This window comes from Chiloscyllium plagiosum, unplaced genomic scaffold (genome assembly GCF_037043375.1).
Source record: "Chiloscyllium plagiosum isolate Xiang-an unplaced genomic scaffold, Cpla_swu_hap1 HiC_scaffold_33, whole genome shotgun sequence".
Classification (NCBI taxonomy): Eukaryota; Metazoa; Chordata; class Chondrichthyes; order Orectolobiformes; family Hemiscylliidae; genus Chiloscyllium; species Chiloscyllium plagiosum.
The window spans coordinates 19,402,449-19,425,262 of record NW_028270171.1 but is presented as its reverse complement, the minus strand read 5'-3'; the positions used below and the strand labels follow the sequence as shown (position 1 = coordinate 19,425,262).

At 46.0% G+C, this 22,814-nt stretch overlaps 1 protein-coding gene across 1 annotated transcript in view; it reads left to right on the top strand.

The window, feature by feature from the left end:
* Window positions 1–22,814, top strand: part of LOC122542275 (peripheral myelin protein 22-like) — a 57,211-nt gene that overhangs the window by 20,115 nt on the left and 14,282 nt on the right. Inside the window, exons 2-3 of the mRNA XM_087978328.1 lie at window positions 14,400–14,521; window positions 17,213–17,309. Of these exons, the coding sequence (XP_087834454.1) occupies window positions 14,444–14,521; window positions 17,213–17,309 (175 nt within the window). The 5' untranslated portion in view covers window positions 14,400–14,443. The remainder of the gene's footprint in view (window positions 1–14,399; window positions 14,522–17,212; window positions 17,310–22,814) is intronic.

The following is a 22,814-nucleotide window of genomic DNA, read 5'->3' as shown; positions in this document are numbered from 1 at the left end:
AGGCTGATAGCCATGTTCGGTACCAGTGAGAACTGCCTCCACCACGGTCCTGGGTTTATATCACACTAGAGGTGACCCAAACACAGTATATTCACTCTTGCTCTCTCACGCGCATTAACTCCCTCACGTGTGCGGGCTCTCTCTATCAGGCGCGCACACAATCACATGCGCACTCTCTCACACACACACACTCCTTCTCAAATGCACTCTCTCATGCGCGCACACATTCATATAAATCTATGGGGTGAATTTGCATGTGCAGATTTGAATTTGCAGATACATATTAGTTACTCAAAACCTGCACCTCCATTCTAACCGATATTTTTGTTTTTTTTAATAGCCAACTAGGTTTGTTCAATACGTTTGTGTATGTTGTATGACTCTTTGGACATAGAATTTATAGTAAAAGATCAATGTATTCTCTCTCACTGCGTGAGAAAGGAACAGGGGGTCCAAAAGCTTGCAGTTTCAATAAACCTTTTGAACTATAACCCAGTGTTGTGTGATTTTTGACTTTGTCCACCCCATCTCCATGTCAATGCCATTAGACAGCTTTGCCTTGACTGAGGTCAGTGACGTGTGCAGGTTCTTAGAAGGATGAACCAAAATATAGAGGTCACTATTTTCCTCCATTTAGACCTGTTTAGATTCCAATCTCTTTTCCAATCCAAGGGAAGGCAATTTAGGGATGCAGAGCTCCTGAGGAATGGTTAGTGTGATGTGTAGCTCGTTGCACTGCCAAGGTAAATATTCCCTCCAGAGCACACAGTAGTATACATGAGGTGCTGATAGGATATATTGGAGAGAGTGATTACATTGCCTATGACAGTGATGGCAGCCATGTGTGTACTTCGAGTTCCCTATAGCACTCTTGTGACTAACAGCTGTACAGGTGTTGGCCATTGTCCTGTTTTTGATAAACAAACATTGGCCTGCTCCACATGTCTCCATATTATTCTTACACTGGGATTCTGGTCTTCTCCCCGACTTAGTGAGATTAGACCGGTTCTGTCACACTTGTCCGTCACCTCTCTGACTCAAACATCAACATTCACTATCACAGATTTAACTTTTGGCCAAGTTTAGATTGGGGGGGGCTTCTTGTCACTTCTACATGTGTGATCTGATATTGCACCTCCACGCTGGCCTCCTATGTACAGCAAATATACTGTAATGATATTTATACAAAAATATATGTACATTTGTGATAATCATACAGCACGGAAACAAATCCTTTTATTCCAACCAGTCCACGCCGACGATAATCCCAAACTAAACTAGTCTCACCTGCCTGCACTTGACTCATCCCTCCAAACATTTCTTATTCATGTACTTGTCTGAATGTCTTTAATGTTGTACCTGAATCTACCACTTCCTCAAGAAGTTGATTCATGTGTGGACTAAATGCTTTTCTTAAAGTGCCCCTCATCTTAAGTTCCCCTCCTCTCAAGTTAAAAATCTGATCCCTAGTCTTGAAATCCCCCATCCTAGGGAAAAGATACCTACCATTCACCTTATCTATACCCTTCATGATTTTATTAACCGTATGTGCTTGAAATTAAAAGGATTTAGATTAGATTAGATTCCCTACAGCGTGGAAACAGGCCCTTCGGCCCAACAAGTCCAAACCGACCCTCTGAAGAGCAACCCACCCAGACCCATTCCCCTACTTCACCCCTGACTAATGCACCTAACACTACAGGCAATTTAGCAAGGCTAATTCACCTAACCTGCACAACCTTGGACTGTGGGAGAAAACTGGAGCACCCGGAGGAAACCCACGCAGACACTGGGAGAATGTACAAACTCCACACAGACAGTTGCCCAAGGTGGGAATTGAACCCAGGTCTCTGGCACTGTGAGGCAGCAGTGCTAACCACTGAGCGGCCCAGAGCTTGTGTAGACCAGGCCAGGTATTGGACGTTAGCGAACCAGATGGGTTTTCACAATAATCAATAATAGCAGACATTGTCACCATGATCTTCAATTCCAGATTTATTCATTGAATTGAAATTCCCAAAGCTGTCAGGATAGGATTTGAACCCTCCGCCCTAGAACTGTAACCTGGGCTTCTGGATTACAAGGGGAAAGTGAGGACTGCAGATGCTGGAGAGTCAGAGTAGAGAGTGTGGATCTGGAAAAGCACAGCAGGTCAGGCAGCATCCGAGGAGCAGGAGTTTCGAGCAGAAGCTCTTGGTCATCCCTGATGAAGGGATTTTAAGCCCGAAATGTCAATTCTGCTGCTCCTCTAGATTACCAGCCCAGTGACATCACTGCCATGTCAATGTTTCCTCCAAATCTCTAAATGGGAGCCTGAATTACTTCACCGATTTGTGGAGATGACAGCTTGAAGAGATTGTGAAGTATCCAGTTATCTATGGGAAGTGGGTGTCTAATACAAGAGCAAGGTTGCTAAGTGAGACTTTCCAGATATCATAGTCACCATCTGGTTTGTGTTGCTGTGAGAGTGGTACAGATTTGAATGGAATGTTCAAAAGCGGTTCGGGTATGCTTAAAAAGGGGGAGGGAGAGAGAACTGGGAGAAAAGAGCAGTTGAGCAGCACGAAGAGTCAGTATGGGTTTGATGGGCTGAATAAACTCCTGAAGTGTTTGATTTTTATAGCTTCAGGGCCAGTCTGATAGCTTGATAAGCTGCATGCAGTGATCTAGAGAATATTTTGCTTTATACTTTGTTCTTTCAGGCATTATCTTGACTGAGAGAAACCCTGAAGTGAGCAACACCATATCCACTCCTGTCCTATAACCCACTGACTGTGACACAGGCTCCTGCCCTCTCAAGTGGATATAAAAGATCGGTTTTGGTTCTATTTTCAATAACAGGAGTTTCCCTTGCCAACACTCCTGCCTCAAGCAACTCCTAGAATCCCTGCAGTGCGGAAACGTAAGAATTTGAAGCAGGAGTAGGTGATACATCCCTTCAAGTCCATTCCACCATTTAACATGACCACGGTGGATCTTATCCTGGTCTCCACTCCACACTCCTGCCTGCTCCCCATAATTAATTTATTCCTGCTTTTCATCAGAAACCTACCCAGTTCGTTCTTGAATCTGTTGATCGATTCTGCCTCCACTGCACTCTGGGGCAGTGAGTTCCACATATTCACAACCCTTTGGGAGAAGGGGTTTCTCCACATCTGTTTTGAACCTACCTCCTCTCTCCCTCTATATCTATGACCTGTTGTTCGAGACTGAACAGATGCTATCCATTGTGGGACAATGTCTACTTTATCAATCCCCTTTAGCACTTTGTATTCCTCAATCAGATACACCCTCTCCCCCTACTCCAGTCTTTTGAACTCCAGCGAGTACAAGCCAAAACTCTTCAACAGCAAGAGCCAAAGGGTATCTAACCCAGACTCAGCCCCTTACGCTATCCCCGTGACTCTATATTTCCCATGGCCAATCCACCTAACCTGCGCAACGTTGGACTGTGGGAGGAAACCCACGCAGACACTGAATGTGCCCATGTACAATCACCCGAGGTTGGAATCCAACCTGGGTCCCTGGCGCTATAAGGCAGCAGTGCTAACTGTTGAGCTGTGGTGCCATCCATGTTCCACAGAACAGATAGTCTGTCTGGTCATTCTTCTTCAAGGTTTTTATGAGATCTTTCTCTGCAAAGATTTAGTGTCATGTCCGATTCTGTTATCGAGGCCACGTTTCTAATGCAGTATCTTCAGACTCGCTTGAAGTCGTGAGGAAGCTGAGCTTGTGTTGCTGGAAAGGTCCAATCGGTCATTGTCAAAAATCTTTTACATTCTTGTGGTTTGGCTTTGTGGTCTTGCCTTCCGCACCGCCCCCCTCCCCCAACCCCCTACCCCAATGCCCCTTTTCATAGCATTTGCGTCTCCTTGGTGTGATACAGCTGTTACCCTGAACATCATATCCAGAGTAGCACTTCTAGTAATTGATAAAATACAAACCAAAGCTCCCTCTGCAGATCTATTTCTGCTGCTGCTGGGGGACTGTAGGACAAGGAGGGTGCAGATACCTTTTTTATTTTTAAAAAAAATCTTGAGTAAAATTAGGAATCCATACTGCGCACAAAGGCTAGTAGAAATTTGGAACTACTTCTCTGAAAAGGAATTGATGCTAGATCAATTGATTTTTAAATCTGAGTTTTTATTTTTGTAACTAATGGAACCGTGGTGGGTATGTAGATATTAAGTCACTGGTCAGACGTGATCTTATTGAATGGATGTGTAGTCTTGAAGAGCTGTTGGACGTCTTCCACTTCCTACATTCAAGTTCCACCCCAACCCAAAAAACAAGGTCCTGTATCATTACTTGCTGCAACAACACTTTTCCCAAAATTCCCATATTTTCCCAAAGGGATAACTTCACTTCTAAAACTTCTGAAAATAGAGATTCCAAAAGCGTTGCAACCTGAATGGCAGAATTTGCAGTAAAATTCAACTTGTTCCGACACAGTGTGTTCCATTCAGTACCTTTTTTTGTTTGTCACCTGTACCCTATTATGGGATTGTTATCCTGCATGTGGTGCCAAAGAGTTACACATGAGGAATGTACAGAGGGTGAGAAGGAAGCACTTCAGTCTGACCGCCTCCATTGTAATCAAATCCAGATTAATGATGGAGTTAGACCACTGTATTCCTGAACACAGGCCATGGGTTAATGGCTGTCCGAAATCATTTGCAAGTGAAATATTCTATTCAAAATTCTTCCCAATGCAGCAGCCTTCAATTGGACTAGAATTACCGACTGCTTTTACCCGCAGGGCTTCAGCACATCTAGTGATTTCCATTCCGTCTCTCCTCGTCCTCAATTGCAAATTTTGCTGTTCTCTGTTGGATTTCACTTCCTTTTTGATTTCTTTTCAGCCGTTTGCATTTGAATAAGTCTTGATTTTCAAATACAGTAAAACCAAAGTCCCGCAGATGCTGGAGATCCTGAAATAAAGGAGCAAAGTGCTAGAGAAACGTAGCAGGTCTGGCACCATTATGAAGGAAGAATGTTTTGAATCCAATGTGACTCTGTTTGGAATTTCATCTGTTGATGTACAGACCTTGATTAAGCAATTCATTGGGAAGAGAGTTAAAAATCACACAACACCAGGTTATCGTCCAACAAGTTTAATTGGAAGCACACTAGCTTTCGGAGCGACACTCCTTCATTACTACCACCTGATGAGACGGAATGGAAATCACCAAGATGTGTTAAAGCCCTGTGGGTAAAAGCAGTCGGTAATTCTAGTCCAATTGAAGGCTGCTGCATTGAGAAGAATTTTGAATAGAATATTTCACTTGCAAATGATTTCGGACAGCCATTAACCCATGGCCTGTGTTCAGGAATACAGTGGTCTAACTCCATCATTAATCTGGATTTGATTACAATGGAGGCGGTCAGACTGAAGTGCTTCCTCCTCACCCTCTGTACATTTCTCATGTGTAACTCTTTGGCACACACATGCAGGATAACAATCCCATAATAGGGTACAGGTGACAAACAAAAAAGGTACTGAATGGAACACACTGTGTAGGAACAAGTTGAATTTTACTGCAAATTCTGCCATTCAGGTTGCAACGCTTTTGGAATCTCTATTTTCAGAAGTTTTAGAAGTGAAGTTATCCCTTTGGGAAAATATGGGAATTTTGGGAAAAGTGTTGTTGCAGCAAGTAATGATACAGGACCTTGTTTTTTGGGTTGGGGTGGAACTTGGACTATAACCAGGTGTTGTGTGATTTTTAACTTTGTACACCCAAATCCAACACCGGCATCTCCCAAATCATTGGGAAGAGAGGCTGTGTTTATTGTAAACACCACTAGGTGGTGCAAAGAGAACACATTCCCTTTGTCAGAACCCAACACCATTGAACTCTCAGCCTTCCAATAGGGTGGACAGTAGTAGTTGAAGAGAGAAGACACTCATCCCTGGCCTTCCCATCTCCCAAAACCCCACCTTGTACCTATCACTTGGTCACTTCCATGCGCCCCATTTTGCATTCCTACCCAGCCTACACTCCCAGCCTTTATCCTAAGCCCACTGGGACTCCAGCTTTGGTAAAGACTAGAAAATCATGTTTTTGAATGGAAGTTGTAGTGATTGAAATCAGGTGGACCTTGCTAACTGCAAAATCCTTGACTGGTCTAGGTTAACAACCCAATCAGGAAGCCCTAGCTGACCAATAAGCAGGGGATTTTGAATCTCAACCATTCAGGGTAGTGACTGCGAGCTGGCTAGCCACACTCTGTGTACTATGTTTGTGTAAATAAAGGATGACTTGGTGACGGGATACTGGCCTCTGTGCAGTTATTTCAGAATATATGTCCATATTTATAGTCATGGCTTTATTTCAGTTATACAGACTCCATAAAACTTTCATCCCACTGATTAATAGCATCCCATATTCATACAACCAATTCACACCCAATCAATTCACAGTATATCCATCACCTTTTCCTTCAAACCTTTGATCTCCTTCAGATAATAGCTGATGATAACAGATCCCCTCTTCTAAATGTATATATTTATTAAAAATAAATATGCTGATGGTATTTTTTTTGACATTAAAATTCCAAGCATTCATTCTTTTTCCAGTATGTCCAGTAGTTACCTATAACCTCTTTATGAAGCAATCTGCCACTGATGTTTCTCCATTCGGAGAGTCCTCTGTTTTCAAGCTGCAATATTCATCATGAGTCTTTTCTCACTCACACATTTTGTTGAGTGGATGTTATCATGGTTGTAACTTGTCAATGTAGCCCCTTTTTTAGAATTGAATTCCCAAAGCTTTTTTGCGACGAAAATGCCTTGCTGCCACCATGTTAAGATGAAGGGTTTCTGCTACTTTTACTATTCTTTTGAGCTTCTCAAACCGAAGGGTGATATTTCTCACAAGGGGGAAAAAAAACCCTCCTGCATTTGAGAACGCGTGAGAGAGGCATAAGGAGCACCTCTAAAAATAACTAGTTTCATGTTCCAGGCACCTTCTAATATAGTCAGAGTTGTAAAGCACAGAAACAGACCCTTCATTCCAGCCAGTCCATGCTGATGATGATAATTGCAAACTAAACTTGTCCCACCTGCCTGTGCTTGGGCCTACATCCTTCCAAACATTTCTTATTCATACTTCTGTCCAAATGTCTGTTAAATGTTGTAACTGTACTTGCAGTTTCATCTGGAAGTTCATTCCACATATGAACCACCCTCTGTGTAAAATTTAAAAAAAAGTTGCCTTTCATGTCCTTTTTTTTTAAAATATTTCTTTTCTCACGTTAAAAATATGTTTTCCCCCCCGCCCCCCAGTCTTTGAAATCCCCTGCTGTAAGGAAAAGATATCTGCCATTCGTCTTTTCTATATTCATCCCGACTTTAAAAACCTCTAAGGCCCCTCCCCCCGACCTCATACACTTCAGTGAAAAATGTCCCAGCCTATTCAATATCCCTTATTTGGGCGGCTTGGTGACTCAGTGGTTAACAGGGACCTGGGTTCGATTCCAGCCTCGGGTGACTGTCTGTATGGAGCTTGCACATTCTCCTTGTGTCTGCGTGAGTTTCCTCCAGGTGCTCTGGTTTCCTCCCACAGTCCAAAATGTGCAGGTTGGGTGAATTGCCCATGGTGTTCAGAGATGTGCAGGTTAGGTGCATATGTCGGGGTTAAATGTAGAATAATAGGGGAATGGGTGTGGGTGGGTTATTCTTTGGAGGGTCAGCGTGGACTTGTTGGCTGAATGGCCTGTTTCCATTCCACTCTATTCTATTCTATCCAGCCTCTACCAATAACCCAAACCTTCCATTCCTGGCTAATCTTTTCTGAACCCTCTCCAGCTTAATAATAGTCTTCCTATAACCGAGACAAGAACTGGACACCGTGCTCCAGAAGAGGCCTCGCCAACATCATGTACAACCGCAACACGACGTCCCAATTCCTGTATTTGGAGGTCTGAGCAATGAAGGCTTCTTAACTACCCTGTCTACACCTGGTGATGTAGTTATCGAAACGTCAAAACAGAGTACTCCATTTTAAATTCTTTCAATTTTATTTAACTCAAATAATACCTTCCTCTTTGGAATGTTTTACTGTCGTACCCAACTCTCTCTCTGGCATCTGGCCTTGTTTGGGTGTTCAGCTGTCTGGTTAGACTTTGTAATTCCTCCATTTCAACTTTGGAAGCAATTGTAATTTTTCCTGAGGCCCTACTTTCACTATTAACAATGAGCTCAACGCTCTCTCTTTTCCAAATAAGATTGCTAATGCAAAGTGATACTTGATCCATTCTGTTTGATTCCCAATGCAACATGCTTAAAAGCCTGACTTGCAATTTTGAATTCTGCTTTAAGCCCATTTATCCCAATGGTTTCCAATTCATTGCTCCCACCCCATGAAAAATTATCTACAGGCATCATAAAGATGCCTGAACGTTGCTCCACATGGTGCCAGTAAAACCTGGCATGGTCTGAAGATAGCCCAATCGTAATCCGATTGGGCCTTACTGAGAAGTACCAAACTCTAGAGATATCACATTAGTTGACAGATGCATGTTTGTTTAACTTTGTGTCCTGGCAATATTTGGTGCCTCTTTTGAAAAAGCACTTCCCTTTTTAAGCTGATCTCACTAGAAATTCAGCTTTAACATCAATGATCTATACTCTCTCAAGCGTCTGTTGCTTACTAAGCCATGAAACATTTCAAAGTTGTTTTTCCAGTCATCAGTATAGGAATCTATTCTTACGCCCAGTTCCCAGATTTTCTGCAAAAGCCTTGTGCTGCTAGACTTGCTTTCACCTTATAAGTTTTATCATGAGACTCCTTTTCCAAACAAATCCACCTCTGGCTTAGAGTTGGTTGTTTCTTTTATAGAACTTTTAAAATTCTTGTTTGGCATGATTTTTGTTAACTTTATCTTCTAGTTTGCTCATGCCCTCTTAAGACTTCCCAAATCACATGGGCTTCTGCTCCTGATATGGATTGAATTTCTTGATCTTGATGAGATACGCCCTCTAACTTGGTATCTTTTATTTTCTGAACTGTTCAAAAGTTCATCATTGCTCTCCCTGGGTTTGTTCACTTCCAGATCCACTATTCGAGCTGACATAGCATTTTTCATGCCTTCCATTTTCATCTTTCCAATCCATGGGCCTATCTGCCTGAAATAACTGCAAAATGCCACACTGATCCTCCAAAGAGTATTTCCCCCACACCCCAATCCCTGTAACCTCTCATCTCCCATGGCTACCCCACCTAACCTGCATACCCCTCAAAACAATGGGCAATTTAGCATGGCCAATCTACCTCACCCACACATCTTTGGACTGTGGGAGGAAACTGGAGCATCTGGAGGAGCCCGCCCACAGACAAGTGACAGAACGTGCAAGCTCCACACAGACAGTCGCCTGAGGGTAGAATCGAACCCAGACCCCTGGCACTGAGGCAGTTGTGCTAACCACTGAAAGTGGGTTGTACAGATGTTCACGCTAATGCGGAAGTAGCTACTCTCTTCTGTTTTTGAGGAGAGGAGACGTTTTATTGGTGTCTGTGCTGCTTCCATCGAGTGAACTGATTGGCTCAGTGGGACCAGGACTCCAAAAATCTCTCTCGAGATGACTATCTACTTCTTTCACAGCAGCACCCAGTAAATGAATGCTTCCACATCCGAACCTTGGGTGTGGGCTTTAAGGTGCTTACGAAGGGCTTAAGTTTGTTTACTCTCTCTCTCACTCTTTCTCCCCACCCCCCCCCAGTTTCGTTGAGTACTGGATTCTATAGAGATTGGAATCCTATCTTGTCCAAAACCAGCTCCTTGTAGTGGCAGGGTATGTTGCCAGATGTTTGGAAGGCAGTCTTCCCATCATTGAAGGGCATATGCCCAATGTAGACCAAACATGAGGTAAGGTGGTGGGTTTTCTTGACTGAAGTGAGGTGGCACCACACTGTGGATGAGGGGTGTGGTGAGTCACCTTTGAAGAAGATCGAGGGAAGCCTCCCTGGTCTCTAACCGATGTCCAAACACCACTTTCTGCTCCTTTATCCAGCCCCTGTTTTGATCTAGCCAGCAGCTACCCCAGGTCTGTCACTCGCAACACTACAGACTGTTCCGATTGGTCAAAGGAGTCCGCAGAATTGACATTTCTTTCCTTTGTTTTTCTGTCGTTCTTGCTTCATGTTGTGACATCATTCGAACTCGATACCAAAGTTAATCAGTTTTAATCGCAGAATTTGACACGGCATTTACGCATGTGGGTGGTTGTTGGGTCGTAGCCATAGGGTAATATTCTTGGTAGTGGCTGACCCATCATTCTGTGGGTCTCGGACACTGCTGACTTTCTGGACAGTTCCTGTTATGAATATTGACTGGTGTCCACAGTAATCTTTGAAGCATCTGTTAAATTAATTCCAAACTATTAAAATCTAATCCACCCTCCCCTGCCAGCAATTAGTCAGTGTGTGCAGTGAGATCTAGTACACAGCTGTAGTATTTACATATGTATTTCCATTTCAGTTGCAGCTTAGATAATGGGGAGAACACCAGCTGTATTGTTGGTAGTGTCAGTTATTCATATTCATAGAATCTGTACAGTGCAGAGAGAGGCCATTCATTCCACTCTTATGGTCTTAATTTGCACCAACCATCTGAAGATAATTCCTCCCCAACCCCCCACAATCCTCCCCATAATCCCGCATTTACCATGGCTCACCCAACTAACCTGCACATCTTTGGACTGTGGGTGGAAATGGGTGCATCTGCATCATATTGCATCTGACGCCTGTTGCTATAACAGTGATGGGCATGGCAAGATGGATGGATGGAGCTATGGACAATGGTTGGATAGCTAGACCAATGTGAAGCTGCACAGTCTGGCTTGTGTGTGGCAGACTTGAGCCAAGGGCCCCCTCTTGCTCCGAGTGCGATCTTACGTGTGGGGTGTAGTTTGAAGTTGTGGGAGCGTGTTATGCAGCAGCTAACACTCTGGGTTCAGGCAGACCAGGAAATCCTGTCCCTCCTGCTGACCATCGTAGACACGTCGGAGGGATTTACAGATCAATAATCTGTCTGCTTGGCTGTGATGTGACAATGGTTCTATGATCATTGAGTACTGAGTTAGTGCTTGAACCCAGAGATTCTGGTCTAGAGATAGGGGCACTGCCACTGTGTCACAATTGAATTGAATTTATTGTCATGCACTGAGGCATAGTGAAAAGTTTTGTCTTGCGAGCAATACAGGTGGATCACAGAGTTAAGTAGCATAGATGGTAAATAATAGGTAAACAGTGGCAAAACCCAAAACGCAGGTACAGGCGAATGTTAAGAGTTTGAGAGTCCATTCAGTATTCTAACAACAGTAGGGTAGAAACTGTTTCAAAACCGACAGGGGTGTGTGTGTTCAGGCTTCTGTACCTTCTCCCTGATGGTAGAGGTTGCAGAAAAGCATTGCCAGGGTGGGATGGATCTTTTGAGAATGCTCACAGCCTTTCCTTGACAGCAGGCCTGGTAGATGGATACTATAGATGGGAGGTTGGCCTTTGTAATTATCCGGGCTGAGTCCACCACTCTCTGTAACTGTCTCCGATCTTGAATGGTACAGTTGCCATACCAAGTAGTGATACATCCAGACAGAATGCTCTTGATGGTGCACCTATAAAGGTTGACAAGGGTATTCACCGTCACGCCAAATTTCCTCAGCTGCCTGAGGAAGAAGAGACATTGTTGGGCCTTCATAACCAGCGCATCCACATGAAGAGTCCAAGAAAGCTTGTTGTGGATGACCACTCCCAGGAGCTTCATGCTCTCCACTCGTTCCCCTCTGTGCTGTTAATGTGTCGGGGGGCATGAGTAACATCCTGCCGAAAGTCAAGTCGATAATGAGTTCCTTGGTTTTGCTGGCATTGAGAGCTAGATTGTTCACAGTGCACCATTTTTCCAGATCTTCCATCTCCCATCTGTAGTCTGTTTTGTTGCCATCTGAGATTCGACCAACAATGGTGGTATCAGTGAACTTGTAAATAGCATTAGCCTGGTATTTGGCAACGCCATCATGGGTATACAGTGAGTACAGGGCTAAGTACGTATCCCTGGGGGGGCTCCAGTGTTGAGTGTTAGTGAGGATGAAATATTGTCCCCAATCTTCGCTGATTATGGCCTGTGGGCCAGGAAACTAAGGATCCAGTTGCAGAGAGTGAGGCTTAGTCCGAGATCACTGAGTTTAGTAATCAGTCTCGAGGGGATAATAGTGTTGATTATAGTTCAGCCTTCAATAAGTAGGATTCTTGGTGTTGAGATGTTCTAGGGAGCTGTAAAGAGCAAGTGATATGGCATCTGATGTGGATCTGTTGGTCCGATAGGCAAAATGGAGTGGGTCAAGAGTAGTGGGGAGGTTGGAGTTGGTTAATGCCGTGACCAGCCTTCATGACCACCGAAGTTATGGCCACTGGGTGGTAGTCATTGAGACATGCCTTATGAGCCTTCTTAGGCATAGGGATGATGTTGGCCATCTTGAAACAGGCAGGGACATTGGCCAGCTGCAGGGAGAGGTTGAAGATGTCTGAGAAGACCGCTGCCAGTTGATCTACGCACGCTCTGAGTGCACGGCCTGGTACTCCATCTGGTCCCATCGCTTTCCTTGGATTTGCACGAATGAATCTGACTTCTGATGCAGTGACTGTTGGGATAGGTTCGTCAGGACTTGTCGGAATAGGTGTTAGCTCTCTGCCGAAATTCTGCTCAAAATGAGCATAGCAGGCATTGAGACAATCTGGGAGGGATGTGCCATCATCTGCTATCTTGCACTGTCTCCTTTTAGAACCTGTGATGTCATTCAGTCCTTGCCATAGTCGCTGGGTGTCTGTCTGGGTCTCCAGTATGGATTGGTATTGGTCCTTGGCTGTCTGAATGGCTCTGTGAAGGTCGTACTTGGATTCCTTATATTTGAGTGGGTCTCCTGATCTGAAGGCCTCACACCTGGTTTTTGACAGGTTTTGTATGTCCTGATTCATCCAGGGTTTCCTGTTGGGGAACCCCCCGGATTGACTTCCTCGGTATACAGTCCTCCACACACTTGCTGCTAAAGTCTGTGATGGTGGTGGTGGTGGTGGTGCAGACTGTTTGAACATAGGCCAATCAGCCAATTCTAGACAGCACCAGCGTTGATCCTCTGCCTCTTGCGACTAGCACTGGACCTCTATCCATGACGGGGGGGGTCTCCTGCTTGAGCTTTTGCCTGTAAGCCGGGAGAAGAAACACGGCATTGTGATCGAAGTTCCTGAAATGAGGGCAGGGGATGGAGCGGTAGGCATCTTTTCATAGTGGTGTAGCCATGGTCTAAAATGTTTGGGCCCCTGGTGGGGCAGGTAATGTTCTGCTGGTACTTGGGCAACACCTTCCTTAGATTGGCTTGATTGAAGTCACCAGTTACAATAAACTGGGCCTCGGGGTGTTCCTCCCTCTACTGAGGAGAAAGTGAGGTCTGCAGATGCTGGAGATCTGAGATGGAAATGTGTTGCTGGAAAAGCGCAGCAGGTCAGGCAGCATCTAGGGAACAGGAGAATCGACGTTTCGGGCATTAGCCCTTCTTCATTCCTGAAGAAGGGCTAATGCCCGAAACGTCGATTCTCCTGTTCCCTAGATGCTGCCTGACCTGCTGCGCTTTTCCGGCAACACATTTCCATCTCCTCCCTCTACTGCCTAGATATAAAATGTTGGCTTCTTACACCAGTCCCTTGTTGGATGTTACCTGGGATTTTGGCAAAGGCTCACTCAGTCATGGGTTGTTTACCAGACCTGGAAAAGTTGACAAAGCACAGACTGGATGAATGCTTCACAGAATGGGGTCTGCATTCTGTCCGCAGAAAAGACCCCAGGCTTCCAGTTGCCTGCCCTTCCAACACCCCACCCTGTTCCCTGGCCGACATCTCTCTCTCTGGCTTGCTGCAGTGCTCCAGTGAAACTTAGAGCAAGCTGGAAGAACAGCGCCTCGTTTTCCACTTGTGAACTCTATAGCCATCTGGACTCGATAGAGTTCAACAATTTTAGGGCTTGACGTACCTTACCCCAACTTCCACATATCAGGTCTTGTTGTCACATGATCTGCTATTACACACAACCCCACTGTCCCCATTTGTAGTTATTCAGTCTCCCAGGCGAATCATTATCCATTCCTCTCTGTCCAACCATTCTTCTTTCTCTTTTGGGCTGTATTATTACTCCCTTTCCCCACCCTATCTTCTGCGTTTTAAAAAAACAAATCCTTTTTCCTAGCTGCCGTTAGTTCTGATAACGGGTCAGTGGACCTGAAATGTTAACTCTGATTTCTCTCCCTAGATACTGCCAGACCTGCTGAGCTGTTCTGTTTCTTGAATTGGCCTAATCTGTTCCATTCCACAGCTGTGTGAATTGACCCGAACGTGTTCTCTTCTTCACAGCATTACTCTCGGACTCTGTTTGAAGACAACTCCTCGAATCCGTCATGCTGCTGTTGCTAACCTCGATCTTCCTCCTGCATCTGACTGCCATCATCCTCCTCATCATCTCCACAGCCCACAATGTAAGTTTGGAATCGTCTTTGCTCTGTGATGTGACTGGACAGCAAGAAGCATCAGCCCCTACAGGGAGGAGGGGAAGAGTCAGCTGGACAAATGTCCAGCTGGGAGATGGTCCCGCCTCTTGGCGTCCACAGGAGAGTCTAAATAAACTTGTAAATAGCATTTGGTCTGATATTTGGCAACGCAGTCATGGGTATACAGTGAGTACAGTAGGGGGCTGAGTACGTACCACTGGGGGGGGCTCCAGTGTTGAGTGTTAGTGAGGATGAATTATTGACCCCAATCTTCACTGATTGTGGCCTGTGGGCCAGGAAACTAAGGATCCAGTTGCAGAGAGTGAGGCTTAGTCCGAGATCACTAAGGTTAGTAATCAGTCTCGAGGGGATAATAGTGTTGATTATAGTTCAGCCTTCAATAAGTAGGATTCTTGGTGTTGAGATGTTCTAAGGAGGTATGAAGGGCAAGTGATATGGCATCTGACCTGGATCTGTTGGTTCGATAGGCAAAATGGAGTGGGTCAAGAGTAGTGGGGAGGTTGGAGTTGATTAATGCCGTGACCAGCCTTTCAAAGCACTTTGTGACCACCGAACTTAGGGCCACTGGGCAGTAGCCATTGAGACATGCTGCATGAGCCTTCTTAGACACAGGGACGATGGCCCTCTTGAAATAGGCAAGGACCCCAAACTCTGGAAACTGGGTCCAACTACCATGTAGAAACATTGCTGTTTTTTAATCAGTCGAGCATGTGGTGCTGGAAAAGCACAGCAGGTCAAGCAGCATCTGAGGAGAATCACCTGATGAAGGGCTTTTGCCCGAAACGTCAATTCTCCTGCTCCCCGGATGCTGCCTGACCTGCTGTGCTTTTCCAGCACCACACTCTCCACTCTATAATCTCCAGCATCTGCAGTCCTCACTTTCGCCTCTTTCTTAATGATCCCAGCCTTCTCTTGTAAGCTGATGCATCCACTATATGGCTGTTGTGTGAAGTGAGTTAACCCTTTCAGGTCTTACCTACGTCACATGGTGTGCTCTTCCCATCAGAATTGGAAGGACCGGGCCTGGGAGGAGCTAACTAGTATTGGACTTTGACCTAAAAATGTTGCATTTTCCCTCTTCCCAGCACTCCCTCTTCTGTAATGTGAACTGTTTTTAAAACATCAGTATTTATTTCCCTGAGCGGCAGATGGAGTCTAATTCGGATTATTGGGAGGTATTGCATTTTGGTAAATCAAACAAGGGCTGGACTTGTGGTGGGGCCTTGACTAGTGTCATACAACAGAGAAACGTAGGGTTCAGGTTCACAATTATTTGAAATTTGAATTATAGGTATACAGGGGGGTCAAGAGGGCGCTCAGCATGCTTGACTTCATTGCTCAGACCTTTTTGAGTATCAGAACTAGGACGTCATGTTGCGGTTGTCAAGGACATTAGTGAGGCCTCTTCTGGGTACTGTGTCCCGTTCTGGTCGCCCTGTTATAGGAAGGACATGATTAAACTGGAGAGGGTTCAGAAGAGATTTACAGGATGTTACTGGGAGTGGAACGTTTGAGTTATAAGGAGAGGCTGGATAGACTGAAATGACATCACCAACCAGTCACGGTGACTCAATGGTTAGCACTGCTGCCTCACAGCGCCAGGGTCTCTGGTTCGATTCCAGCCTGTGGCAACTGTTTGTGTGGAGTTTGCACATTCTCCCTGTGCCTGCGTGGGTTTCCTCCGGTTTCCTCCCACCAGTCCAAAGATGTGCAGGTCAGGTGAGTTGGCCATGCTAAATTGCCCATAGTGTTAGGTGCATTAGTCAGAGGGAAATGGGTCTGGTTGGGTTACTCTTTGGAGGGTCGGTATGGACTTGTTGGGCTGAAGAGCCTGATTCCACACTCTAGGGAATCTAATCTAATCTAATCTAGAGGGCATTGGATTAAGGTGAGAGGGAAAGATTTAAAAGGGACCTAAAGGGCAACTTTTCTACACATAGGGTGATGCATGTATGGAATGAGCTGCCACAGGAAGTGGAGGCTGGTGCAGTTACAGCACTTAAAAGGCATTCTGGATGGGTATATGATTAGGAAGGGTTTAGAGGGATTGGGCCAAATGGGACTTGATTAATTCAGGATATTGCCTGGGCAAGTTGAACCAAATTGTCTGTTTCCTCTCTGCCTCATTCTGCCTGACTCTCTGCCCATGAGGATAGGAAGAAGGGATCCTGGGAGGAGGTAACTAGTGTTGGACATTGACCTAAAAGTCTGCGAGTCCCCTCCCCTCCCCCACTTCCTTGGATTAAAAAGGTGGTTGAGCTCCCTTCCGATTACTCCTCGGGAGTTTTCAATTCTTCCGGATTACAACCCATCTTCTTGAGCAGGAACCTCCATTGCTTTGAGGGGTGTGAGGGGGAAGGGCACAGAGCAGGAAATGGATGCTTCCAGATTGATTTGGTGCTAATGAGTAGGCCACGATTGGGCCGATTTCATTTGTTGGGGGTTGGATCTAGAGGTGCCAGGGATTTTTCAAGTGGGTTTGTTTTGTGGAAGCAGAAAGCCATTCCATTTGTCTCCCATCAAAAAGAGAGCCTCCGATTCTGCATACAGAATTCTCCGATACAGTCACCAAAGACATGACCTGTCCTTCAGTAAGACTCGCTGGAGATGCTCCAGTGTGTTGAGGGTTGTGACCGTGTGCTTTTATTTTGTTCCCAGGTTTGGTGGAGCAGCAAGGGTTATTGCACGGACATCTGGAAGCAGTGTTTCTACACAAACAACAGCTGTGTAGATGTCCACTATCAAGGCAAGGAAGGTAAGTCATAGAGAGAGGCTCTTGCATCTTGTGTTTCATTACAGCCATGGATAAGGAAGGCAAAATTACACTCATGACAGGATCCCTGTAGCTTTTTGTGCTTTTAATTGTCTCTTGATTATTTACTGAGGTAGCATCTGAGAGGGAAAGAGGGGGAAAAAATCCTTTTTAAAATGCAGCACCTCACATTTATCTAAACCAAACTCCATTTGCCACTCCTCAGCCCATTGGCCCACCTGAATTATGAGGGGCATGGATAGGATAAATAGACAAAGTCTTTTCCCTGGGATGGGGGAGTCCAGAACTAAAGGGCATAGGTTTAGGGTGAGAGGGGAGAGATATAAAAGAGACCTAAGGGGCAACATTTTCACATGGAGGGTGGTACGTGTATGGAATGAGCTGCCAGAGGAAGTGGTGGAGGTTAGTACAATTGCACCATTTAATAAGCATTTGGATGGGTATATGAATAGGAAGGGTTTGGAGGGATATGGGCCAGGTGCTGGCAGGTGGGACTAGATTGGGTTGGGATATCTGGTCGGTATGGGCAGGTTGAACCGAAGGGTCTGTTTCCATGCTGTACATCTCTATGATCAAGATCCCATTGAACTCTGTACTCTGAGGTAACCTCCTTCACTGTTCACTACACCTCCAATTTTGGTGTCATCTGCAAACTTACTAACCGAAAGGACGACGGATGCTGGAAATCAGAAACCAAAACAGAAATAGTTGGGAAAATTTAGCAAGTCAGGCAGCATCTGTAGAAAGAGAAACTGAGTTGAAGTTTCAGGTCCAGTCAGAATTGAAGAAGGATCTTTAAGAGTGGTGATGGACCTGAAATGCTCGCTGTGCTTTCTCTCCATAGAAACGGTCATACTTGTCGAGTTTCTCCAGCTATTTCTGCTTTTGTTATCCTAGATGGGAGGTTGTTGACTGGGGTGATCGTTCTGCCTCTCAGCTCCTTGTTGGATTAGAGTAGGGGCCAGATTTAGCTTTGGAAGTGAAGTTCCCTGTTGTCGAATTGCCATCTGACCCCTCTCTGATCAGGTTTCCGGTTTATAGAACACACAATTAAGTATGGGGCCTGAGGGGGACTTTTGTGTTTGGCCTGGAGCGAGCGGCCAGGACCAGTATCACAGTCCACTGTTTCTCTATCTAGCCCCTACCACTCTCAAACATCAGACTGGATCCATTGTCTCCACAATGATATTGAGGTTAGAATAGTTTTCATAGAAAATCCCTACAGTGTGGAAGCAAGTTATTCAGTCCATCGAGTTCACACTGACCCTCTGAACAGCATCCACTCAGACTCGCACCCCTTACCCTAACTATGTAACCCTGCACTTCCCATGACTAACTCACCTAGCTTACACATCCCTGGACGTTATGGGCAATTTCCTACTGGCAATTCACCTAACCTACACATCTTTGGACTGTGGGAGGAAACCAGAGCACCTGGAGGAAACCCACGCAGACACGGGGAGAATGTGCAAACTCCACTCAGTCATTCGCCTGAGGCTGGAATCGAACACGGGTCCCTGGCGCTGAGGCAGCAGTGCTGACCATTGAGCCACCGTGCAGCCATTAGGCACTTGTTTTTGACCAGCACAGACTTGATGAACCGAAGGGCCTCTTTTCTGTGCTGTACTTATCTATGGCTCTGACTCAACCCCACCTGAACCTACTCTTCACAATCTCCTCTTGCACACATTCTCTTGCACTTTGATTCTTTCTTTCTTATTTAATGTGTATTTCCAAATAACCCATTCAGCGATTTGTTATTACACAGTTGTGAAGCAGGTGGGACTTGAACATTACCACTGTTCCACAAAAGGGGCCCCACGCATACTCTTTTACCCAAATCTCCCCAGTTACATATCTAGTCCATGAGCTGCAGCCAGACTCTCTCCTGTCCGAAAGTCTGTCTGATTTTGTTGTGTTTACTTGCGTAGCATCCAGAAGTTAAGCAGGAAATCCTGGAGTTCAGACTGGCCTCAATCAGTCCATGGCTTTGAGGAGGGTGACACACTGGTGCCACCTGCTGACTGCATACAGTAACAATCTCCCATTCCTATGGAGCAGACCAACAGCAGACTATTATCACTGGTACTCTGCAAACTAATTCACCAAATGGGCCATCAATGTCGTGGGTTAATGGGAAAAGACACTAAGGAGCAGCTGGGTGGAAGTTACTCTCTCAAACAGCATAATCTGCACTCTCTGGATTTGAATCTTGACTCTGTTGTAGGGATGATTCTCCTCATCTGTAGAATATTTTAACACGTAATATTTGGGGATGATCTTATTGGTCACACAGACCTCCACTGGAAAGTGTAGCAGACAACTCAGACCAGTATGTCGTTTCCCTTGTCGTTGTCTTTCTGTCCTTTGATTTTCTTCCTGGTTTGGGAAAGGCCTCATCTTTTGCTCTTCTCTCTCTCTCTCTCTCTCTCTCTCTCCTCTGTGCGTGTCTCTCTCTCTCTCTCTCTCTTTTTCTCTCCTCTGTGCGTGTCTCTCTCTCCTTTTTCTCTCCTCTCTGTCTGTCTTTCTTTTTCTCTCTCTCTCTTTTTTTCTTTCTTTCTTTCTCTCTTTCTCTCTCTCTCTCTCTCTCTCTCTCTCGCTTTCTCTCTCTCTCGCTTTCTCTCTCTCTCTCGCTTTCTCTCTCTCTCTCGCTTTCTCTCTCTCTCGCTTTCTCTCTCTCTCGCTTTCTCTCTCTCTCTCACTTTCTCTCTCTCTCGCTTTCTCTCTCTCTCGCTTTCTCTCTCTCTCGCTTTCTCTCTCTCTCTCGCTTTCTCTCTCTCTCGCTTTCTCTCTCTCTCGCTTTCCCTCTCTCTCGCTTTCTCTCTCTCGCGCTTTCTCTCTCTCGCGCTTTCTCTCTCTCGCGCTTTCTCTCTCTCGCGCTTTCTCTCTCTCGCGCTTTCTCTCTCTCGCGCTTTCTCTCTCTCGCGCTTTCTCTCTCTCGCGCTTTCTCTCTCTCGCGCTTTCTCTCTCTCTCGCGCTTTCTCTCTCTCTCGCGCTTTCTCTCTCTCTCGCGCTTTCTCTCTCTCTCGCGCTTTCTCTCTCTCTCGCGCTTTCTCTCTCTCTCGCGCTTTCTCTCTCTCTCGCGCTTTCTCTCTCTCTCGCGCTTTCTCTCTCTCTCGCGCTTTCTCTCTCTCTCGCGCTTTCTCTCTCTCTCGCGCTTTCTCTCTCTCTCGCGCTTTCTCTCTCTCTCGCGCTTTCTCTCTCTCTCGCGCTTTCTCTCTCTCTCGCGCTTTCTCTCTCTCTCTCTCTCGCGCTTTCTCTCTCTCTCGCGCTTTCTCTCTCTCTCGCGCTTTCTCTCTCTCTCGCGCTTTCTCTCTCTCTCGCGCTTTCTCTCTCTCTCGCGCTTTCTCTCTCTCTCGCGCTTTCCTCTCTCTCGCGCTTTCTCTCTCTCTCTCGCTTTCTCTCTCTCTCGCTTTCTCTCTCTCTCTCTCTTTCTCTCTCTCTCCGCTTTCTCTCTCTCTCGCTTCTCTCTCTCTCGCTCTTCTCTCTCGCTTCTTCTCTCTCTCTCGCTTCTCTCTCTCTCTCTCTCTCTCTCTCGCTTTCTCTCTCTCTCTCTCTCTCTCTCTCTCTCTCTCTCTCTCTCTCTCGCTTCTCTCTCTCTCTCTCTCGCTTTCTCTCTCTCTCTCTCTCTCTCTCTCTCTCTCGCTTTCTCTCTCTCTCTCTCTCTCTCTCTCTCTCTCTCTCTCTCTCTCTCTCTCTCTCTCTCTCTCTCGCTCTCTCTCTCTCTCTCTCGCTTTCTCTCTCTCTCTCTCTCTCTCTCTCTCTCTCTCGCTTTCTCTCTCTCTCTCTCTCTCTCTCTCTCGCTTTCTCTCTCTCTCTCTCTCTCTCTCTCTCTCTCTCTCGCTTTCTCTCTCTCTCTCTCGCTTCTCTCTCTCTCTCTCTCGCTTTCTCTCTCTCTCTCGCTTCTCTCTCTCTCTCGCTTCTCTCTCTCTCTCTCTCTCGCTTTCTCTCTCTCTCTCGCTTTCTCTCTCTCTCTCGCTTTCTCTCTCTCTCTCGCTTTCTCTCTCTCTCTCTCTCGCTTTCTCTCTCTCTCTCTCTCGCTTTCTCTCTCTCTCTCGCTTTCTCTCTCTCTCTCGCTTTCTCTCTCTCTCTCGCTTTCTCTCTCTCTCGCTTTCTCTCTCTCTCGCTTTCTCTCTCTCTCGCTTTCTCTCTCTCTCCGCTTTCTCTCTCTCTCGCTTTCTCTCTCTCTCGCTTCTCTCTCTCTCGCTTCTCTCTCTCTCGCTTTCTCTCTCTCTCTCGCTTTCTCTCTCTCTCTCGCTTTCTCTCTCTCTCGCGCTTTCTCTCTCTCTCGCGCTTTCTCTCTCGCGCTTTCTCTCTCGCGCGCTTTCTCTCTCTCGCTTTCTCTCTCTCGCTTTCACTCTCTCGCTTTCTCTCTCTCGCTTTCTCTCTCTCTCGCTTTCTCTCTCTCTCTTTCTCTCTCTCTCTCGCTTTCTTCTCTCTCTCTCGCTTTCTTTCTCTCTCTCTCGCTTTCTCTCTCTCTCTCGCTTTCTCTCTCTCTCTCGCTTTCTCTCTCTCTCTCTGTCGCTTTCTCTCTCTCTCTCTCGCTTTCTTCTCTCTCTCGCTTTCTCTCTCTCTCTCGCTTTCTCTCTCTCTCTCGCTTTCTCTCTCTCTCTCTCGCTTTCTCTCTCTCTCTCTCGCTTTCTCTCTCTCTCTCTCTCTCTCTCTCGCTTTCTCTCTCTCTCTCTCGCTTTCTTTCTCTCTCTCTCGCTTTCTTCTCTCTCTCTCGCTTTCTTTCTCTCTCTCTCGCTTTCTTCTCTCTCTCTCGCTTTCTCTCTCTCTCTCGCTTTCTCTCTCTCTCTCGCTTTCTCTCTCTCTCTCGCTTTCTCTCTCTCTCTCTCTCGCTTTCTCTCTCTCTCTCTCTCTCGCTTTCTTCTCTCTCTCTCGCTTTCTTCTCTCTCTCTCGCTTTCTTTCTCTCTCTCTCGCTTTCTCTCTCTCTCTCGCTTTCTCTCTCTCTCTCGCTTTCTCTCTCTCTCTCGCTTTCTCTCTCTCTCGCTTCTCTCTCGCTCTCTCTCTCGCTTTCTCTCTCTCTCTCTCTCTCTCTCGCTTTCTCTCTCTCTCTCTCGCTTTCTCTCTCGCTTTCTCTCTCTCGCTTTCTTTCTCTCTCTCTCGCTTTCTTTCTCTCTCTCGCTTTCTCTCTCTCTCTCGCTTTCTCTCTCTCTCGCTTTCTCTCTCGCTCGCTTTCTCTCTCGCTCGCTTTCTCTCTCGCTCGCTTTCTCTCTCTCGCTCGCTTTCTCTCTCTCGCTCGCTTTCTCTCTCTCGCTCGCTTTCTCTCTCTCTCTCGCTTTCTCTCTCTCTCTCTCTCTCTCTCTCTCTCCTCTCTCTCTCTCTCTCTCTCTCTCTCTCTCGCTTTCTCGCTTTCTCTCTCGCTTTCTCTCTCTCTCTCGCTTTCTTCTCTCTCTCTCGCTTTCTTTCTCTCTCTCTCGCTTTCTTTCTCTCTCTCTCGCTTTCTTTCTCTCTCTCTCGCTTTCTTTCTCTCTCTCTCGCTT